General features: G+C 40.0%; 1 protein-coding gene across 3 annotated transcripts in view; it reads right to left on the reverse strand.

The window, feature by feature from the left end:
* ELP1 (elongator acetyltransferase complex subunit 1) overlaps nucleotides 1-12,830 on the reverse strand; it is a 64,975-nt gene that overhangs the window by 31,975 nt on the left and 20,170 nt on the right. For 2 of the 3 annotated variants that reach the window (XM_060014368.1, XM_060014369.1), the window contains exons 11-22: nucleotides 11,815-12,045; nucleotides 10,524-10,694; nucleotides 9,623-9,722; nucleotides 7,720-7,902; nucleotides 5,407-5,513; nucleotides 4,758-4,861; nucleotides 3,513-3,566; nucleotides 3,315-3,420; nucleotides 2,347-2,462; nucleotides 1,904-1,977; nucleotides 1,081-1,159; nucleotides 899-978 (exon numbers count right to left, since the gene is read on the reverse strand). In XM_060014368.1, the coding sequence (XP_059870351.1) occupies nucleotides 899-978; nucleotides 1,081-1,159; nucleotides 1,904-1,977; nucleotides 2,347-2,462; nucleotides 3,315-3,420; nucleotides 3,513-3,566; nucleotides 4,758-4,861; nucleotides 5,407-5,513; nucleotides 7,720-7,902; nucleotides 9,623-9,722; nucleotides 10,524-10,694; nucleotides 11,815-12,045 (1,405 nt within the window). The remainder of the gene's footprint in view (nucleotides 1-898; nucleotides 979-1,080; nucleotides 1,160-1,903; nucleotides 1,978-2,346; nucleotides 2,463-3,314; nucleotides 3,421-3,512; nucleotides 3,567-4,757; nucleotides 4,862-5,406; nucleotides 5,514-7,719; nucleotides 7,903-9,622; nucleotides 9,723-10,523; nucleotides 10,695-11,814; nucleotides 12,046-12,830) is intronic. The other variant, XM_060014370.1, reaches the window with a different exon arrangement.

The raw sequence follows: 12,830 nt of genomic DNA on the forward strand, positions 1-12,830 counted from the left end.
GAAGTATACCTTTGTCAAAACTCAGTGAATGGTACACTTATAATCTGTGCATTTCATTATATATAAATTTGACATGCAGGGGGACCCCGTACACAAAGAATATGCTCTAGTTAATGTTATGCAAGGTGAAGTACTGACAGGTAAAGTGGACTGATGCCTATAATTACCTCGAAATTTGTCTAAAGTAAAGATGAAGGGTGGGGACTTCCCTGGTGGCACAGTGGTTAAGAGTCCGCCTGCTAATGCAGGGGACACAGGTTCGAGCCCTGGTCTGGGAAGATCCCACATGCCACGGAGCAACTAAGCCTGTGCACCACAACTACTGAGCCTGCACTCTCTAGCCCGTGAGCCACAACTACTGAGCCCACATGCCGCAACTACTGAAGCCTGCGTGCCTAGAGCCTGTGCTCTGCAACAAGAGAAGCCACCGCAATGAGAAGCCTGTGCACCACAACAAAGAGTAGCCCCCGCTCACCACAACTAGAGAAAGCCTGCACGCAGCAATGAAGACCCAATGCAGCCAAAAATAAATAAATTTTTTTTAAAAGTGCATTAGGAAAAAAAAATGAGTGGTGGATGAACAGATGGGAAATAGTGATAAAGCAAATAGAAAGTTAGAAAAAAGTCACTGCAGAGGAAGACACCATTTATTTCAATTAATAGTTTTTTATGTACACCTAAAATTAAAGTCAAATAATAATTCTAAATGACATCTTTTAAAGTCTTAGTTTTAAAAAGGGAAAAGACTGAAAATCCAGTACATGCGGCATCTAAGAGTTAGAGATTAAAAAAAATATATTGAAAAGTAATTTTTCTCCTCTATTTATCTGTCTGATTTCCTTAACCAGAAGAGAGAAAATTATGCATGCGATACTCATGAATTATTCAAAATACTTACTTCAATTCTGTGAAAAACAGATTAATATGATTTACAGAATCTATCTGTCTTATGAAGGTTTCCACATTTTCAAGAAACACCTACCCAAGAAAAAAATAAAAAAAGGACAAAACATTTTAGTTCAGATCATCTTAGTTCAAGTCTAAGGTAAGCTATGATAAATATCAGATTTAGAACGTTACCTTAGGGTTATGATCATGAATCAGATTGAGATTAATTCTCAGTTTTCTCATGCATTCAAATGCTTCTTTAAACATTAATCTGTGAAGAGACAGAAAATGAACAGAGAGGGCATTTCACAAAAAGTAAGCTCCCTGGACTCAGCATATTTTCATAATGATATAAACCAGTTAAAATTAAGACTATAGCCCAACTACTACTGGATTTCTACTCTGAAATCATAGAATGAAAAAAATCAGGTACCAGATTCATTTACCTTCCTAAAAGGTGTGATTTAGTCATCATGGCTGGTTGAGGACTATATCCACACACACGCACACAAAATCATTACGGAACTTAGAGCTACTTTCTTTTTTAACAAAATGTTAGTAAACATTTTCCAATATAAAGTTTCCCCCAAATTCAGAGATTCAGATAATGGATCATTTCCTTCACGACAGTGGCTCAGGCATTTTTGGGTCATAGGCCTTTTTATAAGTCTGCTGAAAGCCTTAGGCCTTCTGCCCAGACAAATACACACAGACACAGGATGGTACAAAAATTCCCTGGGTTCACAGGCCATCTAAAGCCTATATCGTTCCCCTTAGGCTAGGAAGCCCTGTTTCGTACACTGAGCCTCATGATTCCTTCTGCTAGGAATGTTTATTACACCATACGATATAAGAATCAAAGTGTGAAGAAAAGAGAGCCTCTGAGAATCTGATTGAAGATATATGTAATGAAAGATTTGAAGACTTGTAAGTTTTAAAAATCTTAATGGAATACTTGCTGTCTTCACACGTAAGTCATAACAATAAGCTAACTAATCATATACATGGTACTTACTTGTCCAACCACTTCCGAATTTGAGCTAAAACCAGGGCTCGATGATGAACAACTTCTAAGTTTCCCCTTGGCATCTTAAAATAAATAAATCAAATCGATAACTTTTTTAACTAAATAGAAAAAAATTAAATACCCAGGATATACAACTTTACCTAACTCTTCTTAGAGAACTAACACAACACTGTAAAATGAGCATAGCTTTGGCAAAATTTAGTTGTGCTCAAAACTTATTTTGACTTTTAAAAGAAGTCTCCCTCTTAGCCTTACTGGGCAGAGCCTATATTAACACTCCTTTGTATAAAGCTAACAGAGAAAATAGCAAGGAAAGGCTTATAATAAATTAACACAAATGATAAAACAGCTTAAAATATAATCCACAAGAATTCTGTTTGCTATTTACTGTCAAATGACTATCAGAAACATAGCCTGAAAAATCAGCTTACCTGTAATATAAGCTTTGTGTCCTGGGGCACAACAGTGACAATGCGTGAACCCCTCTCCACCTTCCGCAGAGATTCCCCATTAGACACATGGCTGCTGCTCAGACCTGCCTGTAATGCTAAAGACACCGTAGGCTAAGCCTTAAGAATCACTGTCAGGACAAGCCACTCTCCACTAACTGCAGCTGAAACTGCATGTTATCCAAAGTAGAAAGAAGCAATTAACAACTAAGCCGCACTGCTCTCTTACTCAGCCTCAAGACCATTAGCCCCTCTGATAAACAATCTTATCCCAGAATTTTGTGCTCTCTCACAGAGCCCTCATGCACATGCCCATACACAACGTCTCAACTGATATGGAAAACACAGGGAGGACTGGGCACCTTCTCTCTGTCTTAGTGTACTGATAAAGCTACGATCGTATCAGTGAAAGATTCCCTGTTTCCAAGTTATCAATAGAAGCAAAGAAAATAAGTGGGCTTTTTTTTCATAAGAAAATTGTGTGCATGCGCACACAAACACGCTGGGTGGGGGGACGTGGAACACAGAAGAAAATGCAGCCGATTTCCTATGAGCCATGAGATGGAGTCCTTCAGATATACAATGGAGGGTTGCCACAGTGAGAAAAGGAAGATTACAAAGAAGATTGAGCATATTGCCAGTTTGGTGCCTACATGGTAATTCAAAGTAAAATATTAGTTATATTAAAAAATTTCCTGAAAATTGTTTGTTTACCTTAGGATGTGCTGCTTAAGGAAGGACCTCCTTCTCTTTGCTAACTGATGTGGAGTGATTCAACTGAGATATCATGTTGAGATTAGGGGCTAAGTAAATGAACTTTAGAAATTTTCTCCAGTCTAGGACTCATGATAAAAAGCCAAAGTATGCAACAATCTTAAGTCATCAAGACTTCAAAGGACAAACGATATTAGAACAGGGATTATTTTCTATTTTATACACTGAAAACTTACTTTTCAATGATGCATCTCTCAGGCAAAAACACTGGCAGGTATGGGAATAAGTCGTCAACAATAAAAACTCATCATATACTGCAAATGATGTGATATTTGAAGCAACCTACAAAAGGTCAGGGAGGCAAAGGGGAGAGTTAGCTATATTACTTGGAGCCAAGACTGAAAAAGATTCAATGTCAGAACAAGCCTTGATACCTCAGTGTCATTGATGAAAAAGCGACATCTATCAGTCAGACCGAGGACACATTCCTGCAAAGAAATAAAATATGAAATTACAAACAATTCTAACCAAACTAGTTAAACCAAACTTTTCTATTACATGGTTCCATTGCCCTATGATTTCACATCTAGGTCCTTGTAATGCGGACTGAAGATGCCTAAGATGTGGTTGGTCCAGTGCAAAGTGTGCTATGAGGCCATCCAGTGCATCAGCAAGCCCCGCCGTTTCTATCTCCTATGCATGTCTCAAACGTATCACCTTTTGGCCCCTCACTGCCTCCACTCACAGCCACTTTCACTCTCCTCCCTTTCAACCTACTCTCTACTGGGCAGCCAGAATAACCTTTCAAACCATGAAGCACATCACACTACTCCCTGATTAAAATCATCAATTTCCAATCTATGTTAAATGAGCAAAGCCACGCTCTTTCCCATGGCCTATCACTAAGGACTAGCCATTGCTTCCGTTAGGTTCCTTGAGGAAGCTGAGCTCTCCTAAGCTCACAGTATGGATAGTTCCTCCTCCCTGGAACACTCTCCCTTTCTTAGAGATAGAACTTTCTTTTTCTTCACATCTCAGCACATACACCACCACCTCCCAGAGGCTTTCCCAGACCACCAAAAGTTGGTCTCCCCATCCTCACAGCTACCATCCTCTAACTAGCCTCAAACACTTCTCTATTCTCTACCATTACACCCTGCTCATTTACTTCATTCTCCTATCAGAAGGGACAGCCATACCCGTATTGATAGATTAAAAATTCCAGAAGGGCAGGAACTAGTCAGCTGTCTGGTTTTGTAACCACTGTATCTACCACCGGCCACAATTATAGGCATTCTAATATTTGATGAATGATAACCTACTGAATCCTAGTTTCAAGATTACATTTCTGTTGTCCCCAAAAGTTACTTATCAACTAACTTTGAATGTTTTGTACAAATGGGGATAAAAGTCTGCCAATTGCATTTTTCTATTTTTGAATTTATACTTCCAAGGAAAGGAATCAACTAACCACTACATGCAATCTCCTAATCCCATTCCAGAGATTTAGAGGCTGAGGCTCAGGAAACTTCTCATTGTTGAGAGTAACTTCTCATTGTTGCCTTGAGATTTAGTGGACACCCAGGTCCACCTCCAAAGTACACACTCTTTCTACTTAATGCTATCAGTTCCTGGGTCACTGCTCTAAGTGGTAAGTTTTTCTGCCTGTGTTTACTTACCTCTCCTCCAACCATGGCCAGTTCGGTCTGTGTGCACGGATAAGGAAATCGAACAGGAAATCCACCAGGGTTCTTCCATGGTTCAACAGCCAGAGAGGGTGATTCTGCAGGATTGGCAGATGAGGTTTACCAAGAGCTGATCCGCTCTTTGTAAAAAAAAACTGTTACATTAATACTTGATAAATACTTAACATGCAATTTAAATCACTTTCCAAATGTGTTTTGGAAACTCAGTAAAGTACTCCAGTTCATTACAAGAGAAAATACAGGGAGAACACACCAGCTAATTCTACTCTATAGATTAGGGTTTTTCAGGGTAGCTAAAAGACCTAATAATCACGGCAACACTGATAAGATACAAGTATATGTACTCAAGAATTAAATATCTACGTAAATCATAAACATGCTTTCCTAACTTTTTTTTTTTTTTGCGGTACGCGGGCCTCTCACTGCTGTGGCCCCTCCCACCATGGAGCATAGGCTCCGGACGTGCAGGCTCAGCGGCCATGGCTCACGGGCCCAGCCGCTCTGCGGCATGTGGGATCCTCCCGGACCGGGGCACGAACCCGTGTCCCTTACATCGGCAGGCGGACTCTCAACCACTGCGCCACCAGGGAAGCCCCCGCTTTCCTAACATTTTGATACTCACCCCAAAGGTACTTAAGTATCTGACCACCAGCCACCTGCAGTGCTACTGACTTGGTCTTGGAGTTGCAACACAGACTGATTATGACCCCATCCACTGTCACAGATGAACTGACAAGAGTAAAATAAAAAACAAAGGAAGTGAAGGAGGTGTGAACAGACTGTTTTTCTCAAAAGTAGTGACATTTCATTGATTTTGCAAAACAGAAAAAGAAGCAATTTTCCTTTGGTGCTGCACTGCCTATTTCAATATAACATAAACACAACAAATGCACACACATATGTATATACACACTAATAGATAAACTATTGCAAGCGCAAGCCCAGGTAAAGCAATTACCTGTCACATGACATTTTCCACAATGTCAATAAGTAGGTGTCTACATTGTGAGGTCATCACTCCTATTCTGGCAGCAACTTTATATAACTTATTGCAACTTATTTCAATTTATTGCATTAAATAAAGCAGTGAATCTGTGGGAAAGTGAGCACGCTTAATACCTATATTGCTATTATATTCATTCATAGAAATCTGTGGGTCTCCCTTAATGGGAAGAGAGGAATCTGTTATTGCCATTATATTTTTTCCTGAGTCAATGAACAAGAGTAGACATGTCTTAAAGGAAGTGGAAGAGGTACGATAAAAGCAAATGGTGCCAATGCTAACATTTATTCAAAGAGTTTTAAACAAATCTACAAAAACCCCCAAGATGCCACAAATTTGGGGAGGATAAGTTATCTGAGAAGTTAAAGGAATAGACTCTGGAGGTACAATGGCTGGGACTGGATCCTGGCTCCACCTGCGTTATCTCAGGCAAGTTACTTAAACTGCTCTGTGCCTCAGCTGTCTCAGCTGTCAAATGAGGGCGCCAACAGTACATACTTCAGAGAGGTGTTGTGAGAAATAAGTGAGTTAATACAGGAAAAGCATTTAAGAGGGTACCTTTTACAAAGCACAAGCTATAGTAAATGTAAGCTATAAGCTGATTGGGGGACTATATATTTGTCAAAGACATTAACATTTTGTATGAACAAAATAGTCTTTTTTGAGAAACAAAAGTCAAAGCAGCAGAAATATATTTTAAATGACTTCTCACTTCCTTTATAGCAAATGAGATGACCGCATTTACCTTCTACAAGATAATGATAAAAAATTTCAAATTTTTAGTAGTAGAAACATGCATAATTTAGGCATTTCTAATGTAAATTGCTCTGTTTTCCAAAGGAAGCCCCTGTTAAGTCTGCATGCAGCTAGAACATATTCTGCAACCAGACATATTCACAAAACCTTTAAAAATGTGAAGCATTACTGGGACTTCCCTGGGGGGCCAGCGGTTAAGACTCCACGCTCCCAATGCAGGGAGCCCGGGTTGGATCCCTGGTTGGGGAACTAGATCCCACATGACCCAACTAAAAAAGATCCTGCGTGCCACAACTAAGACCTGGCGCAGCCAAAATAAATCATAAATAAATAAATATTTTTTTAAAAATATGAAGCAGTATCATTCAAAGATTAGAAGTTAATGACTGCATTTGGAATATGCTTCATGTATACAATAAAGAAAGTTCCTAATTTTGCAACAACGGTTTTCAGAATTTAAACCTAACCAGCAGAACTTTAATTACATGTGAATCTGGGGATTACTATCAATGTATGCCGAAGGTGCCGAGTTTTGACACTGGAAACCTGAGGATTTCTCGGAGCTGTCCACACAACGCTATCTGGTGCACAACAGGGCTTGCGATACAGAAAACAACATTCATTAATGAAACCTGTTACGTGACAAAGATGCAGTCGGGAATCAAAATGAAACTCAGGGCCAGGGAGCTATGAAATTTTAGCAAAGAAAAACAGAAGAGGTTTTCTAGTAATAAATGCAATCAAGTGCCAAACAAAATGTATAGGAGGCTGGAAGAAATATTTTGAAGTCACTAAATCAAAATGAAATGCATATATATAGATCTCATAGTCGATTTTAATAACTAACAAGGGTAATTAGAGTGGCTAATTCTCATAGGCTAATAATTACTCTGCTGGAATCTAAGGTGAATGAAAATTTTTAACACACCTTAAAAATGTTTTGCCTCATCTCTTGGCATTTGTGCTATTTTTCACCACTTCTTGATGTATTTTAGTCTATATTTTGACATGACTAAAAACTAGACTTAACCCTCTTGCTAAATATGTCTAAAAAGGAAGCCACTGCCCCTCAACCCTGCTCACTGGAAGTAAAAAAAAAAAAAGTCCCATGCTCATAAAAGAAGCCTAACTCTATCTGCTTATTAACACATGGAATACAGCGAATTGTTGGAATACCTAATGTTGAGCTGTCCCTGCTCCTCATCCATCGCAGAAGGGGCCACAGTCAGGTGGTGAATGACAGACTGTGGGCTGGACTGACTGTGGCTCACAGCCAGGAAAACGTCTTCCTGAACCCAGGTGAGAAGGCCAAGCTTCAGTGGGTTTACTTCTTCATCTTCACTGTTCTCAAACTGAATTCTGTTTTAAACATCGAAGAATTTTCAAAACATGAATAAAACTTTAACATCACCGAGATTTTCCTGAATGAAGGATGAACCACTTTATATATAGTCAACTCCTAATTATTTGGAGGGACAAAACCTGAGGTAATGCCCAATACCAGAAAATCCAAAAATAATGTTTGCCTGGCTTAAGAATACAGTTTTCTAGTATTTAAAATTAAGTATCTTATACTCTGAGATCTTTAGATTTGAAGAGAACATTTCAAGAAACTGACTACACAAGAAAAACTGACAGCCCCAGGCCCTACACTAATAAACCCCAGCAGTCTTCCATGGTTACCATTTACCAGCATTCAAACCAGGCTTCAGCAGATATTTAGGTCTCAGCTGAACGGATCCTAAGCATCTCATATCAAAATGACTAATTCGTTTGGGAGATGACTCCTTTGCGCTAATGCCTTCCTCCTGGAGCATTCAGACACTGGAGGAGGGCCTGTTTTTACTACTTCACGCGGGAACTCACAATGGCTCCTTCCTGTCTTTCAGCTCAAGCAGCAGATCCTCAGCACCCACTAAAGCTGAGTCACTAGTCTGATCTTCCTACTCAAGCAGCTCTCCCTGGACTCAGTCTCTTCACTGCATTCAGCCCCACGCAGGAGCATTCCTGCCTCGGGTTCTCACTGACACTCTTCTGCCCACCACACTCAACATTCTCAATCCTTCTTTGGCAATCCTAAACCTATCTCTTTTTCAAGGTTCAAGGTAAGTTATTTATGCCCTTCATGAAATCTTCTCTAAATGACTTAGAGCTATCCTTCTCACAATTTTTAAAAAAATGTAACTATATTCTCAATTTCCTCATGCTTTCTAGTTTGCCTTAAATCTGTCCTCTAAACTTTCAAGTCTGTGAAATGAAATAATCCATGTACATGCTCTTTGAAAAACTACTAAGCATTATATAGACAGCTCCCAAATCATACACAGGTAGGAAATATATTCATTAAATATACTGCATATATTGGCATTTAAGAAATATTTTGTTATATTCAGTTATTTGCTCATTATTCCCATTAATTTAGAAATAAGTGCGCCCAGGAGACAAAGTACTGCGTTAGTTAAGAACATGGGCTTATTGAATAGAACACAATCAAATTCTGGGTTCTCACAGAAATGGACTTATAATTAATAATTTGGCTTCTGGGTCATTTTACAATGCCTATAGTGCACCTGAGGTATTCAATTATATCCAACTGTTTGTAGTACTGTTTCAATAGGAAAATGCATTCTGATTTGCAACATGAGAGCCTCAAAACACAGCAACCAAAAGTTCTGCATTGTAGGATGAAACAAACTAGAGACTGCATTAGGTCAGCCGCACATTAACAATGTACATATCCTCATTTGTGTAAGCAAATGCACTCTGCTCTACCATCTGCATCTCCACCTTTCCCATGGGATTTTCCCTGTTGAAAATCCCCCCAGGGATGTTGGGGGAATGGGTTCTAAGTCAGCCTAAGACTTATGCTCCATTGCCACCCATCAGCATATATGATATTCAGATATATAGGTAACTGACTTCTCCAACCAGGCTGTAAAACCAGGACCAAGGTGTTGTATCTACTTCTTGTTCCACTGAGCAACAGGTACAGGATAAGATAATAACAGCTGGCTGAATTTAGGACTAAATGCTGGCTGCTTCTGTGCCCAGAGGTCCAAGGCAACTAAGAACAACCTACTTGTAGCTCTTGTCCAGATGAGGTGTTCTAAGAGAAATTTTAAATCCATTTCCACCCACAGCTCCCAGTTTCACCGTAGAGTCTATGCTTGGACTATCACCTAGGAAAAAAAAAAAATGCAAATACTATCATAGTAAACTACAAACATTTTTCCTGATACTAAGGATATGGAGTTCTGCATTTAATGGGCTCTAGAAGGTAATCCACTTTACAAATAAAGCAATCTAGAAAATAACCACATCTCAACCTCTTTCTTAAATTAAATTTCTGCCTACCTTTCAGGCTAAGAATTCAAAACTTATTTGAAAACAAGGCTACCACTGCCATGAGCCAGTATAACCTACGATACAACCATAGAATTCACAAATTTCAGGTTCTTCAAGTATATCAGGAAAGCAACTAGAAACTGGCAGCAATGGGACTGTGGAAGGACAACTAGATTAGATGCTAAAACACCTAAGTAGAGGTCCTTGTCCTTTCTTGCTCAAGCAGACTGCAAACCCTCCGGCGTGCTGTTCCCTCATATATAAAACAGAAAAGCTCCACCTCTGACACAGCTCCTAGGAAAGCTGTGAGATCGACCGAAAATACGTGCAATGGCAATGTTAAGGATGTAATGAGATACTACGTTCTTTCTAGGGTTGAGAATTATTCCTAAATAACTAACCCTTCAAATTCAACAAAGCAAAAGGAATTGTTCTTATTAGCCAGAGTAGGATTGAACACCCCCCACAAACACAGAAAAAACCCTGCAAGTCAATTAAACATCACAGTAAGAATGATATTAATTATAAACTTCAAAATTTTTGGAAGCCCTAGAGCTAATGCAACACCAAACTGTAATTTGCCTTCGTGTAGGAGATTTGATTCAGAACATCCTGATAACAGTTTCTGAACATACCACATTTATAAACAGAAATCTGGTTACTGGCATCTAGGACAGCGAGGTCATTGCTCTTTTTAGGGTGTGCCGAGAACACGACTTGATTTACAGGGTGTGGGAGCAGCAGTCGGTAGGTGCACATGGGAGGCGGAACCACACTCTGCCGGAAGACTGTCACCAATACCCTGTCTGCATGCGAGAGAGAAAGAGGATGAGACACATGGATGTTCAATTCGTAAAACAAGGCATCTGAACAGCACAGTACCACTAATTAATAATGGTGGTAGAAAATATACAGCGATTCTTAAAAGTAACTGTTGGTGTTTTTATCATGAATAAGCTTAAATACAGTGTAGAGGAGGGAAGTAAGTGTCAGAGCTCTGTCTATATCTAGCTATTGTCACCTCCAGGCCTATAGCAGTCCATCTCGGGGCTTGGAGTTTCAGGTGCCAGGGACTAGGGCAAGCAGGCCAAAAGGTCAGAGTTCTAGCTTTAAACCTGGGCCTGCAACCAAGCCAGAATAAACCAAAATCCTTAAAGCACTTCCCTGTGCATGGATCTGGTAATAAGGCATATGTGCGTAAGTCCTCTATATAGAACATACGATTGTAAAATCAGTATTATGATCACTACATAGAACATAAATTAGTACATCAACTCACGTTACAACCTTAGAAGCAAGTTTTCCTTTAGGTCATTAGCAATAAATAAACTGTCTATTCAGGAAAGACTGACTTTCCCTAGTTTCTTTCCCCTCACTAAACAAAAAGCCTCAACCTAATTAAAAAACACCAATCCAATCCGAGTACTAGGCAGATGTCTGTAACTTGAACTGAAGATACTGGAAAGGTATATAATTAGCAAGCAAATTATATATATAAATTAAATATATATCAAAAAATAAAGCAACATAATGGAGTGGTGTGAGGGTCAACGCAACCCTATGTCGGGGCACAAAGGCAAGGCTGACACACCAAAGCCAGAAGCCTACTGTTGTCTTCCTCTCCACCCAGGGTCAGAAATGTCAATGTCTTCAAAGCCCAGACAGTAATGTGTAAAGGCCATGGTTGTAGTAGAAAAGGGAGTTGAGGGAGGCAGGGGGAGAGGAGAGACCATGGTTCTCAGGGGAGTACACGCCTCACCTAAGGGCGTTCCCATGCAATCAAAACCAAAACAAGTAAAAACAAACCAAACAACCAGAATAATCAATCAAACAAAAATCCTGCACTGTTTCAGTCAAACTACCACATCTGCAGGCTCCTGGCTCAGGCCCCCTGCGGGCCCACGGACACACTTTCCAGCTCCTTACTTCCATCAACAACAGCCACATTTGCCATGTCACTTAAATTCTCTCCTGAGCTCCGGTCAGTCGTCCAGTGCCAGTCATAGCAGAGGTAATGCCAGCCTTGACAGAGAACATGCAGCCGGTATGGGGTCACCGGGTCCCACATCAGAGACACAATCTTGCTCTTCCCACAGGTGCTGAAGGGCAGGCTTTGCTTGAGATACCAGTGATAGTTTCCAACAGTCCAGAGCTGAACTGCAGGGGAAAATGAAAAGGAGGCCATCAGAGGCAGGGGTCTGCGGACCAGACTTCGTACCACTTGCTAGAGAGGGATGAGGACACCCTTTTCTTTTTCAAATGACCCTTTCTGCTCAGCCTCTTCATTAAGATAATAATATTAACAATAATTGTTAAAGTATAGTTTGTCATGAGGATAAAATATTAAGCATCAATAAGGTCAGAAGCACATGTGTTCATTTCTATCTCTACCTTCAATCTTTATGATCATGATGATGGAAGGCTCCTACCACAGGACAGTGCTTTAGTGAGTTGTTTTTTTCCATTAAGACTTAGAAAGAAGAAAATTTGGCGATTAGATTAAAAGTATTAAAACACTCAATCCAAGAGCACTAGACTAGCATCACTATGTTGTATTACGCTTAAGACGCTTATTATTTTCTTCCAAGTGTTTTGCATGCAGTTATGTCCAAGGGAGATTAGCATGCAATTACCCTTAAAAGAACAAGACCAAAACCTGTAGTGTGCAGGAAATAGGAAGAAGTTGGTCAAAGAGTACAAACTCTCCAGTTATACGTTCCAGAGATCTAATGTATAGCATGGTGACTACAGTTAACAATACTGTATTGTATACTTGAAAGTTGCTACGAGAGTAGATTTAAAATGTTCTCACCGGGCTTCCCTGGTGGTGCAGTGGTTAAGAATCTGCCTGCCAATGCAGTGGACACGGGTTCGAGCCCTGGTCTGGGACGATCCCATCATGTCACGGAGCAACTAAGCCTGTGCGCCACAACTACTGAGCC

Source organism: Delphinus delphis, chromosome 6 (assembly GCF_949987515.2).
Source record: "Delphinus delphis chromosome 6, mDelDel1.2, whole genome shotgun sequence".
Taxonomy (NCBI): Eukaryota; Metazoa; Chordata; class Mammalia; order Artiodactyla; family Delphinidae; genus Delphinus; species Delphinus delphis.